Here is an 18,957-nt window from a genome sequence, read left to right as displayed (position 1 = left end):
ATTGGATGAAGCTAAGTTTGCCACGAGAACATAAGAACTGCCATACCAGGTCAGGCCCAGTATCTTGTGCACTAGACAATCCAGGTCACTGCACAAAAAATAGTCAGCCACTTCACAGGAATTTGGCAGGATGTCATTGGTGGTTTCTTTTCATAACAGCCTTTCTTTGTGTGATCAGGTTTTGATACCATCCTTAGGAGATGTCCCACCACCCCGCCCTGGCCTACGCCAACAACTGGATTTGATTCCCTCATTCACCAGTTTTAAGAAATCACTCCAGGTAAGAAAAGCTTCATTCGCTGGTTAGAGACCAGAGAGATGAAAACTACAGCATGAGGTTCAGATTTTATCACAACCCGTCCCTGGTTGACTCTGGAGTAAGTCATTTCACCTTTCTTTCATCATTACGCAGATTGTTACGTCACCCCCACAATGTGGATCTCAAACCCCTACTACACACAGCGCTGTCACATTGCTGAAGAAATATTAAATATGAATAATATTAACAGTTATTGTTAAAATATCACTAAAACTAAAAAACAGCTATTTAGAATCATAAGATTAGACCTATCTGATTACATAATATAAGACATTGGGATTAGGGTTGACCCAAGGGTATCTAATGCTTTCAGTAAATCTTCAGTTGTGCATCCTCCCAAGTGCAGCTCGAGACCCTTCCCAATCCCTACTCCCAGGTGACTAGCATCTGTCCCATCCCTTCCTTATGGCCCTTCTTGTGTCTAGTGTCTCCTCTCCCCTACATTCCCAAGCATCCATCCTCTCCCCTTCCCTTCCCCTCCCCCTCTCAAATGTCCAGTCTCTCTCCTTCCCTACCATTCAAATTGCCCAACATTGCCTTTTCCCATCCTACCTGGAGTTGCACTGCTGCTGCCACCACTCACTACCCTCCATCAGGCCAGCCCTTAAGCAGTGTGAGAGTGGCTGGTGCAGAGCCTTGAGCAAACACACATGTTCAAGGTTCTGAGCTAACCACTCTCATTTTGCTGTAGGGCTGCATGCCAATGATTGTTGTACCTGCTGTACCCCAGACTTGTGACATCCTAGGTAGATGCCTAGTTCACTTGGAGGGGCATAATTGAACGGGGCGCCCAAGTTTTCCTTAGGGCGCCCTCGTAGGACGTCCCCGCGAAGGGGCGGGGAAACCCGTATTATTGAAACAAGATGGGCGGCCATCTTTCGCTTCGATAATACGGTCGGGGACGCCCAAATCTCAACATTTAGGTCGACCTTAGAGATGGTCATCCTTATAGCTGGTCGTCCCTGGTTTTCGGCGATAATGGAAACTGAGGACGCCCATCTCAGAATCTACCAAATCCAAGCCCTTTGGTCATGGGAGGAGCCAGCATTCGTAGTGCACTGGTCCCCCTGACATGCCAGGACACCAGCCGGGCACCCTAGGGGGGCACTGCAGTGGACTTCATAAATTGCTCCCAGGTGCATAGCCTATGTCAGATCTTTTCTATTAAAGATTGTACCATTGTTCCAGCCTTGCAGACCCTTTTGTGCTTTTTTTTGTTGTGTTAAAATTGGCTTCTATCAGGTTAATATTCAGAAGCACTTATCTGAATGACCGCACCTGCTTTCTAGACAAATGCTGGCTTATTCTGAGTTTATATCTAGAAAGGGGGGAAATTCTATAAATGGCACTCAAAAATGGGCGCCAAAAAAGATCACCGTTAGCCCCTGGATTCTATATAACGCGCCTAGAGTTCCACGATGAAATCCAACCGTATTCTATAACAATGTATGTGACTTAATTTGCTTAACAAGCTAATCAGTGTTGATAACAGGTCTTAACGAACATTAATGATCATTAATTGTGAATAATTAGAATTTACGCACACAACTCGCTAAGCATATTCTGCGACACACTGTGCCTAAATTCTAATGCACACAGCCAAAAAGGGCGTGGTTATGGGCAGGGAAATGGTCATTCCAAAATTTATACACACTGTTATAGAATATGCTCCTCTGCGCCTAAATCTACGTACTGGTATTTACACAATGAGGCATATTTTCAAAGCACTTAGCCTTCCAAAGTTCCATAGAAACCTATGGAACTTTGGAAGGCTCAGTGCTTTGAAAATATGCCTCAATGTATATCAACTAAGCATATTCTATACAGTACACCTAAATATAGGTGCCACTTACAGAATAAGCTTGGGTGGGAATTTATTCCGCACGGGGTTTTCAGGCGTCATGCATCTAGCTTTTCCTACATAAGCCCACAACTATGGAATGCATTACCAAAAGCCGTGAAAACAACATATAACCACCTAAACTTCTGGAAATCACTAAAAACTTACCTGTTCGAAAAGGCATACCCTGCAACACTACAAAACCAAAGCACGTAATGGACATAACATAACTCTTCCTCTATACGATTCCCTAATATGTCTGTTCCACATGAACCTCATTCTACTACTACTACTACTATAAATCTACCATAACATCATTGTGTAACTGTTTATACCGGAATTGGCGAACGCCTTTACGGTACTATGTAAGCCACATTGAACCTGCAAATAGGTGGGGAAATGTGGGTTACAAATGTAACAAATAAATAAATAGAATCTGGCCCTAAGTGCGCTTAGCACAGATTTCAGCGCTTAAACTCTGGGCGCCAGACTTACAGCTGCTGAAACCTAGTGTAAATCCCGGTGCCCAAGTTGAGCATGGAGACCCATCATTCTGTAAGACTGTGCAAAACGTTTTGAAACATCCCTAACCCTCCCTTGCGCTATGGAATTAAGGTGCCCAGCGTTATTGAATAGTACACAGACGGATGCTCTTGCAAATCCTAATTGGTGCCAATTAATGTCAAAAATTGGTTGTTAGCATCTAATGGTTAACATCTCAGCCAATTAAATTGTGTGTGCATCTCTGGAATGCACCTGAATTTGGGCCAACACCTACAGAAGGTGACCTCTCCACAAGAAAAACAAAAGACAAGCAAACAAAAATTCCTCTCTCAGATGGTGTTCTTGAACAAGGTCTTTATTCAAATCAATAAAAAACGACCCGACATAAGTCGTGTTTCGGCCTTAATGGCCTGCATCAGGGGTCTAGACCAATTGTCTTTCAGTCGGTTTTCTATGATCTGAAATATCTCAGTCAAGTCACAGCAGTAGATGTATTAAGTAAAGGTGTAGACTGGAGCTTCAGTTCTTCTTTCCTTGGGTCCTGAATTTGGGCACCATTTCTACAATCTGGGGGGATAGTGCCTCTGAATATCCTTACAGCCCACCTTACTATGTGGATAGTACTGGGGTGGAGCGTGCATGGAACCAGGACTTATCCGGATAGTGACAATAGTCTTATATTCAGATAACTTAGGACAGATAGACGGCTGTCCTAAGTCAGTGTTTCCCAGGTCCAGTCCTGGAGTACCCTTCGCTGGTCAGGTTTTCAGGATATCCACAATGAATATACATGAAAGAAATTTGCATATAATTTATTTATTTGGATTTTGCTCACACCTTTTCAGTAGTAACTCGAGGTGAGTAACATTCAGGTACACTGGGTATTTCCCTGACCATGGAGGGCTCATAATCTAATATGACACTTGTGAAGGGTTAGGTAGATCCAAGAGTCAGAACTCCGGACCGGGGCGCTGGAAAGGCCGGCATGGGTGGGAACAATGGAGGGACTACCAATCCCAGCATCCTTAGGAAGGATCACCTGAGCCCTTTAGAAAGGCTAACCAGAGCTGCAAGGCCCCTGACTCCCAGAGGAAGCCACCAGACTCCCTTAGAGATGGTGAACCAGACTACAACTCCCAGGTTCCCAGGGGGGGATGAGGAGGAGGCTTTTGAGCAGGCTCATGATAAAGATTGGGAGCAGCTGGGGAGAAGGGGGAGACAGAGCCTATGGAATGGATGCCTGAGGAGGTGATTACCGTGGCCAAAGAGGTGGGTGAAGGAATGCAGGGTAGAGCCCATGGATATTTCTGCCTTAGCCTGGGTGGAAAAGGGGCAATCTCAGGGCCTGCTAGCAACCTTGATGAACCGGTTAATTCAATTCATTGAGAGAAAAGCCCAGAGAAGTATCTGAGCGGGTTTCCCGGGGAAGTAGCTTCCCTCTGGCCCTGGGCTCAATCATGACCCTTGGGGTGGATGCCAGGAGTTAATGGCTGGTATGAATGGAAGGGGGTCCCCTTTCCTCAGGTTGCTCTGAGGTGAAGGTTTGCTTGGGTGAGTGTGAAGCGCGCAGCAGAACCCTTTTTGTTGAATGAACTTTGGGGAACTTTTGTGTGAAAGAACTTTGGAGCTTTTTGCTGAATGGGCTTTGGGAACCTTTTTGCTGGGGAAAGTGCTGGAACTTTTGCCCAAGGATTAGTGGATTTGATGAACTCAGGGAGGGAAGGATTTGGACTGTGGGACTCAGGGCTGGGTTAATGCCTGTTGGAAAAGAGCTTGTTTTTTTTTGTTTTCCTTTTTGTTGCTTAGTTGAAGCTATAAGAGTGCTGGAGCTATTTACTAAGCCCGGGGAAGCATGTAGCCCTAGGGAAGAGACTATTCCTAATTAAATACTGGAAATTTCTGACTGGTTTGGTATTGTTTGAACTGCCAAGTATCCAGAGTTACCTAGTAAACCTGATGTGGAGTTGGGCCCAGGTCTGGGAAAGTCGAAGCACAGCCAAGCGGCTTGGGAAGTGTTTACACTAAGTTTGTACCTAAGGCAATGGAGAGTTAAGTGACTAGCCCAAAATCAAATCCCAAAAGCAGCAGTGGGATTTGAACTAGCCACCTCTGGATATCACGACCAGTGCTCTAACCACTATGCCACTCCTGTACTGGAGGTAGTGTATGCAAATCAACTTTATGCATATTCATTGTGGATATCCTGAAAACCTGACAGGCAAGGGGTACTCCAGGATAAGGCTTGGAAAACACTGTCCTAAGTTATTGAAATAAGACTGAATATTGCTACTACCTGGATAAGTTCCGGCGCTGACCACTTTTATTTAGATATTCAGCATCAACCAGTATCTGGATAGTGGCACTAAATATCCAGATAGATTTTAACCACTGCAGCCAGTATTTTAAAAAATACTGACTGTGGCACCTGAATATTGACCTGTATGTTTCCCCTTATATGGGAATTAGCTTCTATATGTCAAGATGACTTTCTTCTTTCCAACTTGATGTATCCACGGACCATCCCCCACCCCCTCCCCAACATTGGAGTATATTTGTTTGAAATACAAAACTTCACATACCTCTGTGAAACCCACTAGTGATTGGCTTGGACTTTCTAACACTGCTTTCAATCTTGCAGGAGTATCAGTTGATTGATTACCTCGAGTCCTCAGAAACCAAGTACACTATTTTCATTCCAGGAAACGAGGCGGTTTGGCAGTATTGTAATGCTTCAAACATCCAACAGCTGGTAAAGTCTTTTGAATCTCATTCTACATTTGTTTTGTATCAGGTCTCAATATTTGTACTTCAGATTGTATTTGTATATTAGCATAACAGACTGCAGAAGCAGGGACGATTTAAATGTTAAAAAGACAAGTTAAAAAAAAAATATATATATATATATTCTGGGCCTAGTAGCCCAGTAGGGATGTGCTAGTAATGTGCTTTTGTTGGAAATCAAATAGGAAATTTCAAAAATGGAATTCGATTTTGTTTCCTTTCATTTTTTTAAATAGTGAGCAAAATGTTGTGGTTTAGATAATCCACCCCAAGCCTCCTAGACCCTCCTCACTGAATTTAACTCCAACTGTGGATTGAACAGGTGACAGGAAGGAACAATCTCCAAAATGGCCATAATTGAAATCGGTAACACCCACAGGGTCACCAGACACCATTTAGGATTACAGCACCAAATGGAGAAGTGACTAGGAATCACTCCTGCCTTCTTTTTACCCCACAGATAGGGTTAGATTCAGGGGAAAGAGGGTCTGGGAGGAGCTTGATTAACCCAATTTCAGCTCCACAAATGGGATAAGGCTCTGGGGAAGAGTTCAGATGGAAGTGGTCAAGCATTAGGGAAGGAGCAGGTTTTTTTTCTACAAGTCTGGTGAAGGAGCAAGAGGCATTGACAGGCAGGAGTAGCCTAGTCAGTGGTTAGTACAGTGGGCTGAGAACCTGGGGAACTATATTTGATTCCCACTGCAGCTCCTTGTGACCCTGGGGAAGTCACTTAACCCTCGATTACCCTAGGTAGAAAACTTAGATTGGGAGCCCACTAGGAACAGAGAAAGTACCTGCATATAAATATGTAAAACCATTTTGGTTGTACCACAGAAAGGCAGTATATTAAATTCATGCCTCCATTGTATGCAAATCTATCTCATGTATAGTCATTGTGGAGAAATGAAAACCTGACTGGCTAGATGTGTCCCGCCGAGGACTGGGTTGAGAACCCCTGGTCTAAAAAGAGCAGCTTATGTTTAATTATCTAATTAAAAGAGAATGAAACAATCTAGCAGTGAACAAAACTTGAAACAGAGAATTTCCTTCTTTGCTTTTTCTTGCAGGGTAATCACATTGTGAAATATCACATTATCTTTGGACAAAAACTGACCCATTCAGACCTGAAAGATGGAATGCATGAGGAAACCATGTTGGGCCTGTCTTTCAGAGTCGTATTTTATAAGAGAGAAAACCAGGTAAAGAGAGAAACATTTTGTTCTCTATACAAATTATCTTCCAATATAAAAAATGAAATGCTGTCAAAATTACAATACCTAGGCACTTTGAACCCACATGCATATTTCCACAAGTTGTTAGCAGCTGGGTGTCTTGTGCCATAGCTCTGACAGCATCAAACCTAGAATGATATATCACTCTAACGTATCTACTGTGGAGAGCACTTGTGGTTTTCTTGCTTCACCTGTTTTCGAATAAATGTCTCTGTGTTCTCTTGGAAGATGTATGTTAACAGCATCCCTCTGGATGGCACTTTTCTGGAAACCAACAACGGAATGCTGATAGGGGTATCTCAGGTTCTTGAAATTCAGAAAAATCGCTGTGACCGGCAGAGCACAACTGTTAAAAAGGTAAAACACACAGAATTTGAAGGAGTGATCAGAACGACTTGCTGTGTTTATAGACATGCAGATCACTGCACTCGTATTCATCGGTGCCAGCTTACAATTTAGGTTTTAAAGGGTTGTTGTGTTTTTGTTTTTCTAAATTCTTGTTAAATAAAGACGTACTGGGATGATTCCTCTTGGAGTTAGCATGATGTTGCAGTTACAATGAATGGAAGATTATCAGAGCAACTCATTCACAGGAGTCAGAGGAAAGCTCAGCATTTTTTAAGGGGAAATGTGCTGTCCATAATAAGAGGCCATTCCATTTTCTGTAAATTTGACTTACGTAACATAGTAGATGACGGCACATAAAGACCAGTACAGCCCATCCGGTCTGCCAAGAAAGGGGGTAAAAGTTGTACCTGCCACTCTGTACAAGTTACACCTCTCTTTGCCTTTGTTTAGGGTTCTACCTGCTGCTCTGTGCAGGTTATCCCTCCCCTACCCCTTGTGTTTTAAAGGTTGTAACTGCCATTCCATGAAGTTTACCTGCCCCTCCCCTTCACATTTTTTTAAAGTGTGCAAGTCATATAAGTTGTGCTTATATTCCATTCTCTTGTATTTATCTCATACGTTTTTGAATTCTGCCTCTGATTTTGTTCTCACCACGTCCTGTGGAAGAGTACTCCAGATATCCGCCACCCTTTCCATGAAAATGTATTCTCTGATGTTGCTTTTAAAGTTTCCTTCCTTGCAGCTTCATTTCATGTCCTTTAGTTCTGTAGCATCCCCAGTTTTGGAAAAGATTTGTTTGTTCAATAATATCTTTCAAGTTTCATATCTCCCCTGACTTTTAGGACCCTGCTTAAAAAGGCGCTAATCGTGTAGATGACCATAATGTTCCTATGGGTGTCTACACTGTTAACGTATGCTAAAAATGCTAGTGCACCTTTGTAAACAGGGCTCTTAGTACTTACTGGGGTAATTAATGTAGGGCAGAGTGTCCCCCTCACTACTGCCCCTTGTGGCAGGCCTCTGCAAAATGGTTGCTGCAACCTCTTATGCCACAAGAAGTCACAGCAGCCATTTTGCAGAGGCCTACCTTTACCTTGGGGAGGGATTGGGGGGAGGGGCTTGTTCTGAGGGAAGCAGGAGAAAAAGTCCGAAGGGTTGGGGAAGAGGGTAGGAGGGACAGGGGCCTATTTTGGAGGCCGAGAAGGAGATCAGGGGGACTTTAGAGGCACCAGGCTGTCATGCTGGTCCCAGCTGATATTCAGTGTCGGGGCCCACATAGCTAAGCAGGTCAAGTTAGGACAGCTCTTGAGCTGTCTTAAATGAAACCACTTAGCTATGCGGGTGCCAGCGGCGTAGCTATGTGGGGCCACAGGGGCCTGGGCCCCCTCAAATTTCTTCTGGGCCCCTGGTTTTGCTGGCAGAGGTTCCCAACCCCTGCCAGCTGAAGCCTTATCCAGCACTGGTCTCTGGCTCTGCTGCATTGCTTGCCCTGCTCTTTCTTCCCTCTCACATCCTGCACGCTGCTTTTAGTGAAATTGAGCTCAGTTTCACTAAAAGGAGCATACAGGATGTGAGGAGGAAGAGAGAGCAGGACAGGCAACACGGCGGCTCTGGAGACCGATGCTGGAGAAGGCTTCAGCTGGCAGGGGTTGGGGACCAGCGCCAGCCAAGGTATTTGCTGCAGCAATGGGGGGGGGAGCAGCGGCGAGGGAGAGCAGCAGGGCGACAGGTGAGACAGCGAGGCAGCGGGGGGGGGGGGGTGGCAGACCAAAATTGCCCCCACCTCTTGCTCTGGCCCCCTCCCACCGTGAGGTCTGGCTATGTCCCTGGCGGATGCTGGCAATTAATATTGCTAGCACCTGCATATCCCTCAGCTCCTCCCCAATGCCACCCCCAGCACTGCCCCATACCTGTCCACTTTTTGTCAGGCGGTCTGTAGGGATATTCAGTAGCACTTTCCGATGAATATTCATACTTAGGCAGCAGGAAGTGATTTAAGTGTACAGGAGAGACTCCTGCCCACTTAAATTGCTTTGAAAATTGACCGGACTCTCTTTCTAGTAGTGGACAGTTTTATGTCATCAAAAGCTGGAAGCTGGGGAAGACATTTCTGTGATGACCGAAGTGTCCTTTGAGGCACATATTTCTTTAACTTCTTTGAAAGATAAACTGTAAGATTGCAGTGATAAATACAAATATACCAAGCATAAAGTCTTAACGGCTATACAAGCTGTTACAGAAAGCCAATGCAAGTGGTAGACGACAGGCATAATATGATCATACTTCCTACTTCCAGTCACAAGTCTGGCTGCTCTGCTTTGCACCAGTTGCAATCTATGCAGTCCAGTTTTACTAACTTCTTGAAAGACAGAATTACAGTAGCCTGCTTGTTACCAAAGAATGAACAACCTTCAACAGATTACATTCAGTTAATATAGGTTTCAACTGGCCTCTCATTCTGAGATGGCAAAAAAACACAATGTTCCCAGTCTGTAAGTTGAACTTCATCACATCATTATATTGAAAGGCTAAGGTTACTATGGGACTCATTTTCAAAGCAGAAAACAGGAGTGGGAGACAGATCAGACATTTCAAAAACAGAGGAAGGGGCACCCAAAATATGAATAAAAATGTATTGATGACTCTTAATGACTCGACACGGTACCATGTTTCAGCACAAACATGCCTGCCCCAGGAGTCCCTAGTAAATAGTGTTTTGTAAATATGTCCTGTCTTCTGTGATGAAAATGACAGCCACACATGCTTGTTTTCAAAGACTGAACTTCTAAAAGAGGTCTTGAAAAAGACCATTTGTTGAAAAAGAAAATGTCTCTCGAACTTGTGCTTCCGGCAGCCCACTATGAGTCTCTACTTGTGCAGGTCTGTGCTGGCCCTGATCTGGTTAAATCCCATCTAACTGCGGTTTCTGACAATTTCTACTTGACTTTTCTAACCTAGGCCAAGTGCAATGACTGTCATAAAAGGATCAGCTGCCCACCTGGAACAACTAACAAAGTAAGTACAATTCTCTCAGAGTCATTTGTACACTGACATGCTATTGTCTTGGATTTTGAATGACAGTATATTAAATTCTAGATAGAAAGTCATGCATCGGAATTAGGTGGGAATGATTCCATACCATATTCTGAAATGGCACCAGTCTCAGGTCAGTCAGATGTCATTTTGGAATGTGGGACCAATGAGGTAGTATTAACTTGATTGGTCCTGCCATATTTTGACTCATGGCTTGGGTAAGATAAGGGAAGGGTCACAGAGATGTCCCGGGATTCTTTGGCTAAACTCAGAAGACCTTTTGCTTTAGTTTGGAATAGGGCAAAGAAAGAAATGGAAAATGCAAAATAAGACAAAATCTATATAACGTATAGTTTATTTAAGCTTTCTATACTGTCATTAGTGACTGGCAAGTCAAAGCAGTGAACAAATTAAGCTACAAAACAAACAAGAATGAAAAGAACACCAATAAAAAGATAGGAAAGATAACCATCCAAACAGTTTCATTCATAAACTAATAACAGAACAAAGCCAAGAGTCAGCAAATAAGAAAGTACCAAAGCACACCAGACAGAAGAGATATAGAAGTTGAGGAAAGGATCTAATCTAATACAAAATGTATTTACCGCACAAACTGGGAGATTCTAAAATGTTTACAGCACAAGAGACCCATATAATTTAAAATATAGGTAATTTTGTATTCAACATAATTAAAATTTTCAACATTTCAACTTCATTAAAAATTAAAATGATAAGAGATATGACAAACTATAACTAACAGAGTGGAGCTAACAAAATTTTTCAAACAAAAAAGGTTTCAATTTCCTTCTGAATTGGAGATAGCATGATTCAGTTCTAATACATTGGGACAGATCATTCCATATAGAAATAGCAAAAAAGGAAAACATAGTATGTAGTTATCTCTTATATCGTAATCCTTTAACAGTAGGGTATCTTAATAGAAATGTGTCATGTACCAAGATGAAGAAAAAAAAAGATTGAAACAAGAGCTGAACCAATAAATCTGGCAAACTTTCATGTAATACATGAAAAACCAAGCAATTTTAAAAGCAATGTGGGCTTTCAGAGGAAGCCCATAAAGCCTAAGAAGATAACCAGAAATGCTATCACATTTTTTAATTCGAAAGATCAATCAAACTGCTGAGTTTTGTATCAGTTGCAATTTTCTTAATAATACAGAATTTAATCCCATGTACAAGGAGTTACAGTAGTCCACATGGGATAAAACCAACATTTGGACCAAGAGAGTGAAATAATGTTCGTGGAAAGAAGATCTTACTAGCTGTAGTTGTCTTAAATGGGGGGTTTTTCCCACAATTTGGTAATCTGAGGTTCAAAAGTGAGCAAGGAATCCATAAAGGTACCAAGAACCTTAGATTTATCATCAACCTGCAACGATTTACCAGTGGTTAGCATAATCCTAGAGGGAATTAAAATGTGCTTTAATTTTGCTTGCATTTAGCTTAAGCATGTTATTTGATATTTTATATGTAGTTTGATTTGTCCTTGCCATTCTCAGGGCACAGACTGTAGAAGTCTGCCCAGCCCTCTTCTTGTATGAAAAGTTCTGAAGCTAATGTCAAAGCCCCTTAAAATTTACACTCAAGCCCATCCATATCTATTCAGTCACGATCAGGGTTTAGACTGTAGAAATCTACCCAGCACCGGTTTTGCTTCCCAATTACCAGCGTTGCCACCCAATCTCCGCTAAGATTCCGTGGATCCATTCCTTCTAAACAGGATTCCTTTGTGTTTATCCCATGCATGTTTGAATTCCATTACCATTTTCATCTTCACCACCTACCACCCTCTCTGTGAAAAAATACTTCCTGACATTACTCCTGAGTCTGCCCCCCTTCAACCTTAATTCATGTCCTCTAGTTCTACCACCTTCCCGTCTCCAGAAAAGGTTCGTTTGTGGATCAATACTTTTCAAATATCTGAACGTCTGTATCATGTCACCCCTATATCTCCTTTCCTCCAAGGTATACATGTTCAGGTCGGCAAGTCTCTCCTCGTATGGTTTGCAATGCAAATCCCATACCATTTTTGTACCTTTCTTTGCACTGCTTCCAGTCTGTTTACATCTTTAGCAAGATACGGCCTCCAAAATGGAACTCAATACTCCAAGTGAGGCCTCACCAACGACTTGTAGAGGGGCATCAACACCACCTTTCTTCTGCTGGTTATACCCCTCTCTATGCAGTCTAGCATCCTTCTGGCCATGGCCGTCGCCTTGTCACACTGTTTCTTCACCTTTTTGTTATCCATACAGCAAGAGATTTTCTTAAAAGTATCTTCAAACTTAGCACAAGGATCACATGATGAGCATTCAGATCTTATACTAAATAGTGTCACACCAATAAAGATACTTAAACAGGAAACAATAAGTCAACCATCCCCTAAAGAAAAAGGTTTTTCACCACCCAACTCTCCCCCCCCCCCCCCAATATTTCTAAATACAAGCAATTTACCAAGAGCCATGTCTTGTACAAAAACAAAATGGTAGTAAGAATGTGGAAACTAATCATGTTTCTCCTGTTTCAGCCAGTCTTGACATAAATTATCATTTATCCTTTATTAAAAAAATTTTTGTACTGCCTCATTTGAAAACCAAGTCAAAGCAGTTTACAGACTAAAATTAAGAAAGGAAGAGGAACTGCATAATTGAATAGGAAAGCAGCAGTCAGCCAAGAATAACTGCACTCAAATGTGAAAGGCAATTCTATAAATTCGTGCCTGGATTAGATGCCACTTATCATATCATAGGTGCCAATAGTTAGCAGTTAACTGCGTAACAGCACTAGATGCTATTCCATAAGGTTGGGCTATGGATGTGTCTCCAATTTACACATGTATCTTATAGAATGCGATAAAATACAAAATGGGTGTGGAAGCACAAAATATACTTCAAAATCCAAATAATATGTTCCACTCAAGAACTAGAGAAAATAGACATCCAAAAAACAGTTCAATGTAGCAGAACAGGAAGGAAAAGCCTCAAAGAGCTCCAGGTCAAACAACCTATAGAGTTACAGTATGTCAGTCAGTAGGATTTACTCTTCATCATTGGCAAAAACCTTCCATTCATTTTTAAAGTGTCTAATCCAAGTTCAAATAGTACAAAAGCTCACAAAGTCTTGCAAACACAACAGTTATCTCAAAGGACTTCTTGTGAGCTAGCTTCTGAATAGCAGATGAGATCCTCAGGACCAACAATGGCCAGTGTTACGCACTGCTACTTCAGGGTCCTCAATGCTGGGGTTCTCTTAACAGCGCTTCTAACTCAGCTGCTGTCGAATGACTTTTCCTTCCTGTTCTGCCTCATTGAACCGTTTTTGGATGTCTATTTTCTTATAGAATGCTATCAGTTATGTGCCAAGGCTGCTGCATTTAGGCATGCATATAGGCGCACCGATGACATCTTACATTAGTAGTCTATAACAGAATCTTGGTACTTAGATGCCATTATAGAATTAGCACTCAGCAGCATCATGTGGGTCAAGTTATAAAATTACCCCTAGAGAGTTAATTAGCATCATCTCAAGAACATAATAGTCTGGTTAGATGGAATGAGGCATAAAATCTCTAGTACTTGCATCTCTGACATCTAGGTCCCCAGCGGCTCTCCATAAATGATATTAAAGGAATACATTTTCAAGTTGTCCTGAGAGCACAAAGAAAGGAAGGTCATTTGTGGGGGGGGGGGGGGCTGCGAAAATGTTGGGTGGATCCTAAGGGCCTGAGAAGGACCAGGGAGAACCAATCTATGATCATTTAGAGAACGTAAAGAAAGTGAAGGAACATATGGAATAGTGAAAGAAGACAAATAGCAAGGGACACCTGTCACCATCATGTAGGGCACTAAAAGCCAAAGTCAATATCTTAAATTTAATCCTGTATTTAATGGACAACCAATGTATGTGACGTGGAGGTGTATTTTCAAAGCACTTAGATTACAAAGTTCCACAGTAACCTATAGAACTTTGTAAGTCCAAGTTCTTTGAAAATGAGCCCCAAAGTACAGCAGTGACATGATCCTATTGTTTAGCTCAACATAGAAGACAGGCCACCATATTTTGTAAGGACTGCAATTGTTCATTTGGGAAATGCCGCCATAGACAAAATTACAGTAATCATATTGAGAGCCTATGAAAGCATGAAAGAGTGTGTAGTGCATTATTAACAAGATCGTTCCGAACATATCTGAGTTGGTGAAGTCTGTAGCATGCCCTATGTACTGAGTGTGTATTTATCCACTAAATAAATTCTATCTTTCTGTGCAGGAGATTTCCAGGAGGGCAATACCTGACTGTACATACCTGAAGAGGGGTAAATTATTGAGTGGTTGCACCTTCAGCTGTGTCGCTTCATCTATAGTAAGCAAAAATATCTCTATATGTGTTACCATTTAATTAGCATGCACCCAGCGGGACTGTACCCTAATGATCATAGTGTGGTATATTGAGGGGGGGGAAGAGGGGCTTCACAGTGATCATCTAAAGGTAGGTAGACTGAACAAAACTAAAGGATAGAAGAGCAACACCAATTTTCAGCAATGAATTATCAGATTTTTGCAAAGAGGAAAATTGGTTTACACTGATTCTCACCCTAATTTCAAATGCATAGCTGCTGACTCATGATGCATTCCAATATCTCCTCTCCCAGTACATCAGTAGGCATGCACAGGACCTGCACTCAAATTGTATAAAGCACAAAAGGTATAGGAGCGGCATGTACCCATGCATGACTATATGCCCAAGGTGCTCATGAAAGAGGAAGACAGATGCACTGCCAAAGCCATAAAGAGAGAACAGAGTTTCCACTTAGCAGGAAGCGCTACCGCTGAGGAAGGCAAATGGAATTGTGCTCTTCTGGGAGACTAATTCTGAATAAAACTAAATATGATAGTACAACTCCACTTTTAATGAAATTGCACTGGCTACCTGTTTAGGTATGAATTGGTTTTGGATTTTGTGTGCTGTTTTTAAATTGCTTTATTGTGAACACTATTCCCTCTAAGCTGAGGGAGTCCTCCATCTGCTTTGCTGCCACTGGGGGGCACACATATCTGATCTACTTGTGCCTAGGGCTGCCAAGAGGGGGGCAGGGGGGACAAAATTCCATGGGCCCTGGCCTCCAAGGGGGGCCCAGCGCCGGGGTCAGGCCGCCGGCGCTGCAGTTCCCGGTCTCACCTGCCTGCTTCCTCAGCTCCGGGCCCCCTGCATTCGAAGCAGCAGTCACAGATTGCCTCCCTTCGGGTCTTCCTTCCCTGTGTCCCGCCCTTGCAAAAACCGGAAGTTACATCAGACGAGGGCGGGACACAGGGAGGGAAGACCAGAAGAGAGGTGATCTGAGACTGCCGCCTTGAATGCAGGGGGCCCGGAGCCGTGGAGGCAGGCAGGTGAGACCGCAGACTGCAGCAGCGGGGGGAGTGACGGGGGTCGGCAGCAGCAGGGGGGAGCGACAGGGGCAGCGGAGGCGGGGCGGCCTTGCCCCAGGCCCGGCCTAGTCTCTCGGCGGCCCCGCTTGTGCCTCCCAGTGGGGGGCAGTGCTTCAATATTGTGTTTTCAATCGTGTGAGACAGGCAGGTTCCCTGGAGTCCTGCAGAGCTTGCCTATACCTCACTATTGAAAATGTGATAGTGAAACAGCACCCCCCAGTGGTAGGACTGTAGCGGAGGACTCCCGCTCAGCTTAGAGGGAACAGTGATGGTGAAGCTCCTTCTTATATGATGATGTTGAGAATAACTAATTTTGGCCAAACGTCTCAAAGTCTGATTCACTCTAACAAGTTTGTGCTTCCTTCTGCTTCTGCTTAAGAAGCTGCACTGGCTGCTGCCTGTGTTTGCCAGGGTACAATTCAAACTCTGTACCTCAGTTCATCGTATTCTGTATGGTGAGGCCCCATTGTATTTAGCTGATTGGATAACTACTACTACTACTTAACATTTCTAGAGCGCTACTAGGGTTACCCAGCGCTGTACAAGTTAACAAAGAAGGACGGTCCCTGCTCAAAGGAGCTTACAATCTAAAAGAACAAAATGTCAAGTTGGGGCAGTCTAGATTTCCTGAGTAGAGGTGTAGTGGTTAGGTGCCGAAGGTGACATTGAAGAGGTGGGCTTTAAGCAGTGATTTGAAGATGGGCAGGGAGGGGGCCTGGCGTATGGGCTCAGGGAGTCCGTTCCACACATGGGGTGAGGCGAGGCAGAAAGGGCGGAGCCTGGCGGTGGTGGAGAAGGGTACTGAAAGGAGGGATTTGTCCTGAGAGCGGAGGTTACGGGTAGGAACGTAAGGGGAGATGAGGGTAGAGAGGTAAGGAGGGGCTGCAGATCGAGTGCATTTGTAGGTTAGAAGCAGAAGCTTGAACTGAATGCGGTACCTGATCGGAAGCCAGTGAAGTGACTTGAGGAGAGGGGTGATATGAGTATATCGGTCCAGGCGGAAGATAAGGCGTGCAGCAGAGTTCTGAACAGACTGAAGGGGGGATAGATGGCTAAGTGGGAGACCAGTGAGGAGTAGGTTGCAGTAGTCAAGGCGAGAGGTAACACTTCTTTCCAAGGGTGATTGTAGTAAGACTGGTAATCAAATGTTACTTTGTTTTCTATTGCCTAAGCTGGTTAAAAAATTTAAAATATTTAACTCTTCTTTATACTATCGAGCTGCCTTTGTGTGGAATTTGCTACCAATGTTGATTCGTGTTATACCAAACTATTTGATATTCCATAAGAATCTTAAAACCTTATTCATAGAATACCTTTAATATAATCCTATATAATAAAACTCACCCTCAACGTTCTGAGGACACTGACGTCACTGTCAGTTCCTCCGGGCACTTCCTTCCGGTTCGAAGGGTTCGTGGTGGTGAAGCCACCGAAATCACTGTGTTGGGGCCCTGCCCTCGCGTCAAACATGATGACATCGAGGGCGGAGCTATGGCATCAGTGGCTTCACAACCAATGACTCAGCACATTGAAGGTGGCGTTGGCGTGCGTTGACGAGGTCCGCAACAATGGCGGTCAGTGCCTTCACAACGCCGAAGGGGTGAGCAGGGAGGGGGGGGTCGGGAGGAAAACCTTGCTAGCGCCCGTTTCATTTGCACCAGAAACGGGCATGTTTTACTAGTTATGTAATAATACACTCATTAGACTTCTACTTGTATGAAATTGTTTAGAATTGCATTCCCATCTAAGTGGAACTCCTTACCGTTGGCTCTGAGGTGTGAAATAAGCTATTTTATGTTTAGAAAATTGTTGAAAAACTTGGTTATGTCAGAAATATTTTAGCCACTTATTTGTTAACAGGTTTGTCTCATTATGATTGTTTTATTCCTGGAGGGGTTTCTATGTATTTGTGAACCATACAGAGCTCCTGGCTGAGACGGTATGTAAGAATTCTGTTTAAATTAAATTAAAAGTTTGTTCTCTTTGCCCCCTCTGTCTCGATAGGTGCCTAGTTGCTGCCCGGGTTATTTTGGAGAACATTGCTTGATGTGTCCAGGGAAGGGTGGGAATTGTTCTGGTAATGGCATTTGTAAGGACGGCATAACAGGCAACGGGCAGTGCACCTGTAAAGAAGGCTTTCATGGCACAGCCTGCGAAACCTGTGAAGCTGGTCGATATAGAGCCAACTGTCAATCAGGTATGTGTGCCATTTACAGGACAGTTTGTATGTGGGTGGTATACAGTTTCTGAGGAAAGGTAGCATACTGGATGTGATGAATATTTCTAATACAACCCTCAGAAAGACTGGAGTAGCACAGAAAAAAAAAACTGTTCAGTGACAGGTTAGCCACATGATTTTATGCAGCTAAGGTATCCATTTATGTGTATATTTGACAGCTATAAACACTGTTGATTATACAGGTTTGTGTCTCTGCACTTATGCTTTTAAGTTATATGCAAAGTGGCTGAATTTTGCAGCCCCCCTGTATAGCTTTTTCATCCATTTCCAGCCTTTTCCCAAATCCAACACAGAGATTCTGGCCATCCTATGACTTGAACAGCCAGAATTTATGCATTCCCCACAGAATTACATTTTTTAAAGAAAACATTCTTGCAGTCAGCACCTACTGCTGGTCACATATGTTTTTTTTAGAATATTGCTTCCAATCCGTTTACTGTGTCTCATGAGGGTTAAACCTTCTGGGACTGAAGCCGCTATTGTCTTCAGTTTGATGGGGCGGCAGAGTTTGGCTTGCTGCAATAATGATAATTTTGAGGTGGGAAGAGGAAAGGAAAACAACCGACACCACTGCAGCAAAACCCCTCTCGGAGCAAGATGAGTGCTCAGAGGAGACTTTTCTCCAGCCAAGGGTTCCAGTGCTGTCTGGGGTAAGAGGGAAAAAAAAACTCTACAGTCAATGATTCTCAAAATGGGTGGGTATGTGTACTGCTATGGATTTACAGCATGTCTCACTAACACAGACTACTCAATAATTACTGTGGATTCTTTTGGATTCCTATTAAGTAAATGAGACCTTTATTATTTTTTATTTATTTTTGTTACATTTGTACCCCGCGCTTTCCCACTCATGGCAGGCTCAATGCGGTTTACATGGGGCAATGGAGAGTTAAGTGACTTGCCCAGAGTCACAAGGAGCTGCCTGTGCCTGAAGTGGGAATCGAACTCAGTTCCTCAGTTCCCCAGGAACAAAGTCTACCACCCTAACCACTAGGCCACTCCTCCCTGATTAAGATATATACAATGGTTAAGACACATACAACGATTAGCTATATAAACAATTTTTACATCACTGGCCTCTACATCTGAGCAATGCTAAGAGTTCTTAGACCAGGAAAAGAAGCAATAATACATACAACATCACTGGTTCTATATCATCCAGGCTCTTAACATCAGCTGGGGGGGCACAGTTCACAGCGAGAGCCAGGAGTTTCTTGG

The 18,957-nt window shown here is 43.3% G+C and overlaps 1 protein-coding gene across 2 annotated transcripts in view; it reads left to right on the top strand.

Annotated features, from left to right (window-relative positions):
- STAB1 (stabilin 1) overlaps positions 1–18,957 on the top strand; it is a 299,279-nt gene that overhangs the window by 136,505 nt on the left and 143,817 nt on the right. Inside the window, exons 32-38 of one of the 2 annotated variants that reach the window (XM_030205497.1) lie at positions 179–280; positions 5,302–5,412; positions 6,512–6,643; positions 6,905–7,033; positions 9,983–10,039; positions 14,347–14,436; positions 17,505–17,697. In XM_030205497.1, the coding sequence (XP_030061357.1) occupies positions 179–280; positions 5,302–5,412; positions 6,512–6,643; positions 6,905–7,033; positions 9,983–10,039; positions 14,347–14,436; positions 17,505–17,697 (814 nt within the window). Of the gene's footprint in view, positions 1–178; positions 281–5,301; positions 5,413–6,511; positions 6,644–6,904; positions 7,034–9,982; positions 10,040–14,343; positions 14,437–17,504; positions 17,698–18,957 lie in introns of both variants that reach the window. The other variant, XM_030205496.1, reaches the window with a different exon arrangement.

This window comes from Microcaecilia unicolor, chromosome 6 (genome assembly GCF_901765095.1).
Source record: "Microcaecilia unicolor chromosome 6, aMicUni1.1, whole genome shotgun sequence".
Taxonomy (NCBI): Eukaryota; Metazoa; Chordata; class Amphibia; order Gymnophiona; family Siphonopidae; genus Microcaecilia; species Microcaecilia unicolor.
The sequence above is the reverse complement of the archived record's forward strand: the minus strand, read 5'-3'. Positions and strand labels throughout refer to the sequence as shown.